Source organism: Calidris pugnax, unplaced genomic scaffold (assembly GCF_001431845.1).
Source record: "Calidris pugnax isolate Ruff unplaced genomic scaffold, ASM143184v1 scaffold50, whole genome shotgun sequence".
NCBI classification, from domain to species: Eukaryota; Metazoa; Chordata; class Aves; order Charadriiformes; family Scolopacidae; genus Calidris; species Calidris pugnax.
In genome coordinates, this window is record NW_015090780.1 from 170,254 (window position 1) to 181,268 (window position 11,015).

At 40.7% G+C, this 11,015-nt stretch overlaps 1 protein-coding gene across 1 annotated transcript; it reads right to left on the reverse strand.

Annotated features, from left to right (window-relative positions):
- Positions 1 to 2,989: 2,989 nt before the first annotated feature.
- On the reverse strand, positions 2,990 to 10,925 carry MAPRE1 (microtubule associated protein RP/EB family member 1). The gene is made up of 7 exons (XM_014956318.1): positions 10,790 to 10,925; positions 10,409 to 10,532; positions 7,536 to 7,681; positions 5,816 to 6,020; positions 5,322 to 5,431; positions 4,472 to 4,624; positions 2,990 to 4,070 (listed from the first exon to the last, which is right to left on the reverse strand). The coding sequence occupies exons 2-7, from the start codon at positions 10,527 to 10,529 to the stop codon at positions 4,014 to 4,016; spliced, it is 792 nt and encodes a 263-aa protein (XP_014811804.1). The 5' UTR covers positions 10,530 to 10,532; positions 10,790 to 10,925; the 3' UTR covers positions 2,990 to 4,013.
- Positions 10,926 to 11,015: the final 90 nt, after the last annotated feature.

Sequence of the window (11,015 nt, forward strand, 5' to 3'; positions counted from 1 at the left end):
AAAGTCCAAAGGGAACTTCAGTGAGGAACTGGCAGTCACAGACACTATCTCATCCCAGGAAATCATACTTACCAACAGAGGTTGTTCCTTTCAGCAAAACCATGGTTTACTTTTTTTTTGCTCCCCGAGTTCTAAAGTATCATCAGCTACAGGATCACACACTCTCATCCCAACTGCTTGCAATTTCACATTCCAACTAACCAGCACTGGATCTGCAATGGCTTCACCTCCCCTTGCTTTCTCTGCATTGAAAGATCAGTAAATTCTTTAGCTGTCCTGCTAACGAAGCACAGGTTCCCTGATGCACATTCCTGTTTCTCTGCCAGTAACCCGGGTTGTTTGCAGCCCCTGCAATAAGAGCCCATACATCAGGCCCATAATATTATCATCACTTCCATTTCTCGGGCTATATAGAAAAGGAGAGGTATGGTCCCTGTACCACCAGCCTCGGCTGAAATCTACAGAACAGTCCTCATCAGGTTTACACACTTACTTGCAAAAAGTATCTTTATCTTGTGAGAAGCAGATTCCAGCCTTATCCTTGGAAAGATGTTCCGAGCAAGAAAAGCTCCCACTCCTGAAGGACACACACGTTCCCAGGAACAGACATTCGACTCGACAAGCTACAAGACCGAGTGCTCAAGAAACCACATTAAATAGCGATATAATACAACAGCAAGTAAGTTTTTGGCCTTTATTTGAAGGCTTTTAACAGTTACAGTAAGAATTGTCATTGCAAACCAGGAATTCTTAAAAAATTGAACAATAAAAGTTAAAAAAAAACATCCACAAGTCCACCTGCAAGAAAAACATGTTGGTACAGAAAGGAGACGTGAGCTTTTGCCTCTTCCATTCTGTTCATTTTTTTCAAATATCTGATAAAACTAAGATGCTAAGAAAGTTTGGATGCTATTGGAATTGTTCCGGCAGGTACTCATTCAATATTTAACAGCATATACTGTACCAATGTAACAGAGTAGCTACGTTAAGTCTATGGGTTTGAGTTGGGTTTCTTGTTATCATTTTCTTCCTAAAAAAGGACATTAAAAAACAGATTGTGCGAAGATATCCATAATGTAGTCATAAGTTGACTACAGAAGTTTGTCTCCATTCTAACTATAACTCATCTTGGCAGCAGTGACATAAGCAATTGGAAACCTTAGCAGCATCCGACTTACAAGACTGCAGTTTCAACTTAGCTTTTCTAATGCACATCCGACAGGTCCACACATTCAACAGCCTCACGAGACACACTAGCAGTATTTCTGACTCCTCATTCTTTTAGCATAAAAGGGTATTTTCTTGCTTTGCGAGCAGAGATCAAAATCAACCTAATGCAACCCCATCCAACGACAACGGGTGCTTCACAGCTCCACGCGTGCAATCCTGCTAAAGAGAGACTTGAAGCAACCGTGTCCCAGGGCACAGCTGGGCTGCAAAGAGCAGCCACCCAAAAAAGTCCTCTTCAAATTCAGCCAGCTTTTGCTCCGAGTTGCTGGAATAATGGAATATTTGGAGTGGAAAAATAAATATGCTTCCGGCCTCAAAGCAAGTAATGGTAAAGAAGATTTTATGTGCATCAAAACCCCCCGTTCTATGTCTGGATTTCTGTAGTCCACCAGCAGGCAATGCCAGCAATGCCTGTTCTTTAGAATAAAGCATCCACAGAGCACGTCAGGGGTAGGTTCTCCAGCACGACAGAGAAGCCCTGCAGGCGGGTAGGGAGGGTGTTCTCCAGCACGACAGAGAAGCCCTGCAGGGAACATTTCTAATTTCAAGGTTAGAGACGTCACATCAGCACTTCTCTGAAGATGCGGGTGTGAGCACACATCTGTGACAGTAACATTTATGCTCATCTATCAAACACACTTCAAATGAAATGAAACAACCAAGTTTAAAATCAATTTGCTCATAAAGACGGGTGACAGACGCAATTAACATCTTATTTGCTTATAGCTAGTGGTTTAGCAGTTTTCAAACACTTTAAACACACTTAAAGTCACATGACAGCATTCCTGTTAGACAGCCCCATCTTCACACCATTAGACAGAGAAAACCAACAATACACTCACATTTCATCCACCTGTGGGAGTGGAAAAAAGAAACAACCCAAAATTCAAGCAGTGGTTTCCCCCAGCACACTCCAAGGGAAGTGTCAGCATTCCTGCTCTTCAAGTTAGCAATGACTATAACTAGGACTGGAGAACGAAAGCTGATATTCCAGGTCCTGCCAAGCTTCATCATGAGAAATATCATGAACTTCAGCTTTGTCTAATCGTATCTGAAAGCACAAGAGACTCCAGTAGACATGACACTCTTGAAATACAGAACTTTATTTAAAAATTGGTTAAAATAGAAAAACCCTGTCAAGAAGAATCCAAGTCAAATATGGTTTCTCAGTAAAATGGAGGTTTAGGGCAACAAAAGTCTAAAAGGCCACAAGAGAAATAGCACCACTGCAATTTTAAACAATGGCTAGATTACTTGCATTTTTGGCATTCACTGAATTTGGGTTTTTCTCTGAATTTCACAAAGATTCATGCACTACACAACAATTACCATAAAATGCTCTCCTACACACATTTTAGGACAAGCTACCACCAGAAACAAATGAATACAAGCACAACAGGACTGATCAATCTCAGTAGTGAAGGGGGATCAGAAGTCTTGCAGGATCTTGCCAAACACAACAGTAATGAGGGGCATGATAGCAAAAAAAGGACAGTTAAGTAAAGTATTTAAATATTAATATTTAAGTTAGTCTCAGTACTGTATTTTCTGCAATAACATTAGCTCTGTTAGCCAGCATCTTTTAGTTTTTACCCCAGAAGACTACTGAACTGGCAAGTATGCCCTGGCTTGAAAGGGGGGAAAAAAGAAAGAAAAAGGGACAGAAAAATCATCATCCTCACGTGCTCAATTCACTTTAGGGAAAAAAAAGAAAAAGGGACAGAAAAATCATCATCCTCACGTGCTCAATTCACTTTCATTCTAAGATAGTTGCACAGTGCAAGTCCTGTTACAACTATTGGATTTGATCAGCATTCCTTGGGATGGGAAAGAGAAAAGAACAAGTGAGAGACCAAAAAGTATACCAACAAAAATAAAAAGAAATGGGACAAATAGAAACAAGAGCCAGGAAGGAAAATTACTTCTTAAGAACATTTTAGGCAGTAAGACTGGATGCCCTTTGCATTTTTTTGTTGGTTTGGTTTTTTTTGTTTTGTTTTTCTTACAGAAAACACAGTACATTTTGGCAAAGTCATTAGTCACAATGCCATAGAAAAAGGCTTTAGCACTCTTCAAGGTAATTTATGTGTCTCAGCTGTTCATACTCCCTCTAATCTTGTGACAGGCAACTTTAAGGCCTATTTCATCGAGAACTAATCACTTAGTAAGCAGCTTTACATAGGAATGGAGTTTTGTTTTAATAGCCCCTTTTGAGCACTTGCTGACAAAGTGGGATTGCCAAGGCAAGGCCTCTCAGACAGCAGTGAATGGAGTTAAACATGTGTCTACCCCAATACGAAGCACATAAAATCTCCCGTGACATTACTTCAATTTGGCATATGGAAGCATATTTTAAATACTCTTAAGGCATTTAATTATAATTTCTGTGCTGCAATTTCACATTAACTCAATTTTTCTGTGAGTCAGAGTCTTTAGTTTCTCTACTACACACCACCTTAGATACAAAAAGTGTCTTCCAACAAACCAGTGTTTTACCAGCAAACCATTCTGCAACAAGTTCCAAATATTCAGCCTCTTGCTCCCTAAATATACCACCTAGATACGAATACTGCTCTGCTACAAAGTGAGAAAGAGCTCCTAACTCAAACCCACTGTAAAAAGTGAAACTTCTGCAAAGTGCACTTTAAGAAGAGGTACTTTTTTGCTTATGAAAAGAAACCAGTGAGTCCTCTAAGAATAAAGTGGAGTATTTTACAGTTAAGCACATTATCTGGGGCAAAGAATTCTGATGTTGCTGCTCTGCTGGTACAGTATGTGGTCTGTTAATACTCTTCTTGTTCCTCCTGCGGTGCTCCTTCGTCAGGTATCACAAAGCCTTCCTGAAGGGGAATAAAACAAGGGCTTTAATGAAAATCTGATGTCAAACCAGCTCCTGACTACTCTGTATACTCTTTTTTTTTTTTAATCTTTTACTTAGGATAGATACCCTTAAGTCACCATTTACAGTGTTAAGATATATTACCAGAAAAGTTATTTTCCTCATCTTTGATCTATTTCTTACATACTCTTCATGAAAGGCTAACCTTGCTTGCTGCCTGACTAGAATTATTTGATCTGTTCCTTTATTACAGGAAAAAGCTAGGCCATAAACCTAAAGAAAAAAAAAAAAAACAAACAACACACCAGAAGTAGAAATAGAGGAAGCCCTGGAAAGCAAACCAGCTTCCAGTTACAAGGGGAGGGAGGAACTATGCCATGCAATTTATACTAGATTACTTACATCTGTGGCATAAAGAATTTCCACAATCCTCTGCAACACTGGATCATTCTCTCCTTCGTTCTCCTGGCAGATCAATTCAATGTTCCTCAATTTGCCAAAGTAGAAGTCTCTCTCCTTCTCCAGATCTTCAACAGTAAGTTTCAAGACATTGATCTGCCAAAGGGCATCAATAATAATTTATCCACCAAAAACAAAATTCAGTAGCATCTATTCAAAAGACAGAACCTCCAGAGTTCCCAGAAGGGTGTTAATATGCAAAGCATTTCAGAAGTAACCAAGATGGGGGTGTGGGAGGGAAGGGGAAGGACTGCAAGAGGAGGAAAAGGTCTATTTCTCAAATTGAAATATTATTGCCACAACAAACACCATCCTACACGTGCAATATCACTTGGAAATTCTGAGGCTTATTACATGAAATAAGTAAAGCCCTAACTGCCTGCAGTTTCCTTTGCTAACATGTTCTTTCAAGACAACTCTCACCCTGATGGCGGTCTTAGTTGTATTACATTCAGCATTTCAGTGAAGTAGCAGCTGCTCATAGCTCAGTTGGAATGCTGTGATCTCTGCAACACAGCTGTGGAAATACTTAAAAACAATGCTATGTATGATATGGCACATACTGGGTTTAAATGTCTGTGTACTTGTGTACTGCAGGAAGGCGTTTCGTTCCTATCAGGAAAGCAAGACCATTATAATGAAGGCTTCCAATTAAATGATTTTAAATAAGCATACTAGATTCAGATCATTTTCTTCCATCTGCCTGACCCAGTCATTTCATGCTATTAAAAAACAAAATCTGGACATAAATCTATAGAGCACAGGTTTTACAGGGCCATTTTGGTCAACACACCTGCTCAATCAATCCCGCTGACTCATCGTCTCCTGCAGCCTTTTTGACCATTCCAGTCCCAGCTTTTGGATTTGCTGCAGTCCTCTGTGTGACAATGGGCCTCTGTGGGGCTGCAAGATTAACTGTGTTAGTTCCTCTCAGAACATCTTTCTTCCTTCTATAAAGGTACTATCCCCCTTCCAAACATGCTTAGGCATGTCAGAGTTTGAAGATACAGTTCCTTCCTTTTGCTTGACTCCATGCGCCATGCCCATTTAATTTTTTTGGGGATGTGTTGGCACCAATCCTTGCCATTTTCTCTTTTAGAGAAGCTTGTTCTTTCTGTAGCTTCCAGATAACTGGATACTAGAGGATGACTCAGTATTTGAAGCCTAGCATCTCTGAAACAAGATGCAAAATACTATAATTCCACACACTGATTTTAAATAGCAACCCGGTCTTATTTTCCCCCAAGTTTTTAATGATCTAGATAATCTTTTAACTATTTTCTCTACCTGCACTGCTAGAACTGAGAGATTTCTTGGGTTTGTTCACAACTGGAGCAACAAGGTTTGGTGCTACTGTCTCTTGGCCTTGTCGAGCAGCAACAGGATCATACTCCTTCCCATCATAGTTTGCATCAAAAAATTTTTTGAACCACTGAACAAATTCAAAGTTGTCCTGAAATTTTCCTTTCACTAGTTTGTCCACAGGAATTATCTGGAGGGGGGGAAAAAAACAAAATGTCAAACTCATATTAAGGGTAAAGAACCTCTCTCTCTTTAGACAAAGTTTTAAAATTAGTGCACTCAGAAGATATGCAAATCTAATTCTTTGTCCAGTCTAGAGAAAATCTTCCTTGAACATAACTGTATGTCAAACAGTAGGATTTTTGCTAATAATTGGAATTAAAAATAAATCATGCTTTCACTGTGACGGTCCAAATATTTTTAAATAATTCTTCAGCAAGGTTTCTGCTACACCAAGTTGCAGCACTAAACTTCTGTAAATTTGAAGCTGGCTCATTCAATGTTAGCTTTCCTGAACCTGAACTGCTGACCAGCTTCATAGACAGAGACTGCTACCACACAGAACTGCTACCACATCTCAACATCACCTTTTTAATAGATTACAGTCACAGTTTCTCTGGAATGAGAAATATACATATATATGGGGGATATTAAACGAGATATTAGGATGAAATTCTTTACTCTGAGGGTGGTGAGTATACATATATATGGAGGATATTAGATGAGATATTGGGATGAAATTATTTACTCTGAGGGTGGTGAGACACTGGAACAGGTTGCCCAGAGAAGCTGTGGCTGCCCCATCCCTGGAAGGGTTCAAGGCCAGGCTGGATGGGACTTTGAGCAACCTGGTCTGGTGGGAGGTGTCCCTGCCCAGGGCGGGGCGGTTGGAATTCAATGATCTTTAAGGTCCCTTCCAACCCAAACCATTCTATGATTCTGTAAGTGAAAATTATTTTTAAAATGCAGCAAATTGTGAACTCTTGTTTCTAGGCCACGAGCTGAGAGTCCCTGACTTGACAGGGGCCAGGAGCCATTACCATTAGGTGCTCAATCGGCATTTGAAAGCATGGCTGGCTGTCCTGTTCTGGACATACCCCACAAGCTGCTCCCCCCAAACAGAAGAGGAATTAAGCATGTGTTGAAGCTGCCAGACAACACAGAATGAGACAGGTAAAAGCTTTAACACAGAAACATTCTGCATCATACCAAACATGCTGTCAGTAACTATGACCTAGATAAATCACCCAGAAGCATAATTACCATTTGATCTGGAAAAGTTTTTTTTCACAGATCTCATTTTCACTAGCTTAAAATTACACATGGTTGTAAAGAGGAATTTGAAATCCTTAAGACTATGACACCAATAGGTTATGGGAACACGCCTGGTGCAAAGACAGTTCAAACAGAAAGCTCAAGTAAACCTTACAACATAGAAATTTCAGTATTAGTTTGTGCTACATAAATTGCACAGAATTAAAATGGAAAAGTTAATCTCATCATTAAGAATTGGAAACCTAACCTTAGGGGGAGTAAAGGAGATACTGTCCTAAATCAAGTGAGGACCCCAACCAAAACCATAAGTTTTGAGATTTACAACCCAAAAGTAAACTCTGCTCCCAGATTTATTCAGTTCTTAATTTGAAAGTACATTCCATCCACTTTGACATTAAGACCACAGAGAATCAGTAACAACCCAGCTTACTTTGTCAACACCCATTCGTTTAAAACCTGCTTGTAGAACCTTGAAGTTTTGAATGTACTCATGTTCCAATTTTGCTTGAAACTTCACTTTCTTGAGTGCTACAGAACCTGGGAAGAGCATGTCCATAAACTGACAGTATGCAGCACCTGCCAAAAGAAAAAGAATACAAATCCTGGGATGAATCAAGTCAGCTTATGAGGTAAGTCACTTTTCAGTCAGATCAGCAAACTGACCTGACTCATTCCTCAGCTACACAGTCTCTTAAAGGCAAGAAAAGGTAGAAAGCAAGAACCTTGAGTCTCCTGTTTTGGTGCAACAAGGCCTTAAATAAGCTTAAGCAACCTGCAGAACCAAACTTTTGGACTCGTGATTTGAACTCTTATGAATAAGAGCAATCCTGACTCCATAATTCCAAGAGGAAAAAAAAAATCCAGTGAATACTTTGACTTTCCTTTCTTCATGGATATCAGTACAGATCTGAGATGTTACACATGTCTGACAGGCATATAATCTCCTCTATCAAACACTAATAGAAACAAACAAGAAAAATAATTATTGTGAAAGCTATATTTAACCATGGGGCTTTGAGCAACCTGGTCTAGTAAGAAGTGAACCTGCCCAGGGCAGGGGGTGGAACTAGATGATCTTTAAGGTCCCTTTCAACTCTAACCATTCTACGATTATTAAAACGGTGATACACTTACTACAAACAGAACCTACACACAATTCAAGGTGCCCTCAAAGGTAAGAGGCTAAATTAAACTGGATTATATTTAAATCAAGCCTTAATCAAAGAACTGAAATGAGACAACGTCTCTTTCTATTAATTTTATATCCTTTGTGTCCTTCAATTCAGCTCTTACTGGAAGTGCAAAAGAGGGATTCAGTTCAGCCACAAATAGACAACCACCTCCAAAAAAAAAAAAAAGCTTTTTTAGAACACATGCACACGTTAAAAAAACCCTACATTTTTAAACTATATCCTCACTCTGCAGTGATGATATGCAACTGTGTGCCACTGAAAATACAAGTGCAACATTCTGAGTATTATTCCCCTCACCAAAATCAACGCACTAAGCACACATGGAGAGTAATGGGAACCTTGACCTAAATCATCAAACAGCTACATGACACAGTTTTGTGAGATATCTAAGTAGTAATATATCATGGTGTTTCCCTAAACTAGTCTATTCATCTCAACCACAGGTAACAGAAAGTCCTATATTGTTCACTTTCTAACAAGATATTTTGCAGGCCTTTTGGGGCTCCCACTTTCACCTGTTACTAGAACACGGCTGCTCATTGATCAGTGCAAATAAAAAAAATACCTTGCTGTTTGATCTCCACTGTCTTTCAGTTCACTTGCTGAAGAACTCCAATGCCCAGTTCAAAAAACAGATGACTTACTATAAACCTTTTTTTTTCTAACTATTGGTAGTCCGAGAGATAAGCACAATAAACAAAACAAACGAGATCACAGTTTAAGTCAAAGGTCATCTTCTGTGCATTTGTGCAACCTCAAATTGCTGCTGTCTCTACTGCCCTTGTCAAAGTTAGCAAAGCAAGCTTGGAAACTCCTGTTTTCACATGACCATGACAGACAGTGGAAGCCACTTCGATACCTGCAGAGGCATGAAGTATTTTTGCAGACACAAGAAAGGGACATTACTCAGCACATACCACATAACAGCTCTCAGCCTTTTTTTGAAAACAGGTGAGCTGAAATTCTGCAGAGCCAGTATTAATTATCCTCATTTCTCAGAGACAGAGCTCTTGCAGCATTCAAGACTCATACCAATTCTAAGCAAGAGTTCTCAACCACATAAATCCACACCTATCTGAAAGCAGCCAATACCTCCCATTTTGCTTACCTCTGTAGATCATTAGTTCCTCCACCCTTACGGATTTTCCTTCACCATCTCAGTAGACAAAAGCCACTATAAATACCTGTCAGACATCTATTGTAAGTCCCCTACTTCTCCGTAATCTTTGTGAATGTTTCTTCCACAGGTTGTACTGACAGTCCCAAACTTATTTTAAACTTTTATTCCACCTCCAATTTCCACATCTCTCATTCTGTGAGCAACGCCTAATCTCAAACTCACTGCATGGGTTGCACTTCCACTTCTTACCTGCCCTTTTGCAGTTATCAAAATCATCATCTTTTACCTAGGCTGAATTTTTAGCTTTGGGTTTGTTTTTTTCCAGCTCTTACTCCATAGACTATTATTTTTATTCATTTCTACAAAGCCTCCTCCCACACACATACTCCTCCCTATGAGGACATTTGACTCCATTTCTGTACCACAATCACTTCCCCTTTTCTGCCTACATCTCTATCCGAGATTCAGCTGTGCCAAAGTGAGCTCGGCTGACGCAGACTGACACGTTCCTTTACCATAAGGAGTTGTAAAGTCCTGAAGGTGAAGCCAAGAGTGGCCAGTATGCCTTCCTCACACTGCTCCTTCTGTCCACCCTCCCAAATAGTAGTTCTCTTCCATAAGAAACACTTGTTTATGTTAGTTACTACACTTGTAAGACTTATTCTATCCATCAAGTCTAAACACTTAATTCCTCATTGGAAAACACCTTCTCCTAAGAGTCTTTTCTCCACATTAACCCCCATTCCTCATTGCATCTATGGTGCAGTGAGTCAGAAGAATATACCTTTTCATTACACTTACATTATTAACAACTATTTCAACAAAACTCTAACCACAACCAGATTATAGCATTGACTGTGACTCTGCTCATGCCGGGAATTAAGCCAACAGCACGGCTACAGAAGGCCAGTACAGCCGGTTCACAGAGTGCAGCTGGATCTCTATAGAACATATCAACTCTGGAACTCCCCTCGGGCTGAGCCCCCTTACCTGAGCATAGCTGTTCAATCTTCGTCAGCGTCAGTTGCAAGGACTCATTGATCCACGCGAGCATGTCATGTCGACTCAAGTTATCGCTAGTCACTGAAGTAGAATACACATTAACTGCCATTTTCTGAAAGACAGAACCAAAGGCATTAAGTACCAAAACCGGTAACGCCGCACGTTTTCAGCGCTTCTGTTCAGGCTGCAACGGAGGCACTTCCTCTCGAGCCTTCATGACACAACAGCCAAACGTAACACGAGGCACAGGAAACGAGGAAGCTGCCTGCTGGCTGCTAACAGCCGGGAAGACCTTATCTCATCACAACTGCGAGAAGGGGCACGGCTTCGTGCTTTTCTGAAGAAAAAAATCAACACCGAGGCACTCACATGGAAACTTTGACGAAAGGAATCACAGCGGCGGCAAGTTATTCATCCCTCTCATCCACGCCAACCGAGCACGGCACCAACACTTCCTGGTCGACCACGGTATCTCTCCAGAGAGAAATACCAAGCGGCCGGTCCCCGCCCAGCCCCGCCGGCACAAAGCGGAGCCGCCGCACTCGCCGCCGAGCCCCGGTGCAGCTGCCGCCGGGCAGGGCCGGCCGCGCCCCCC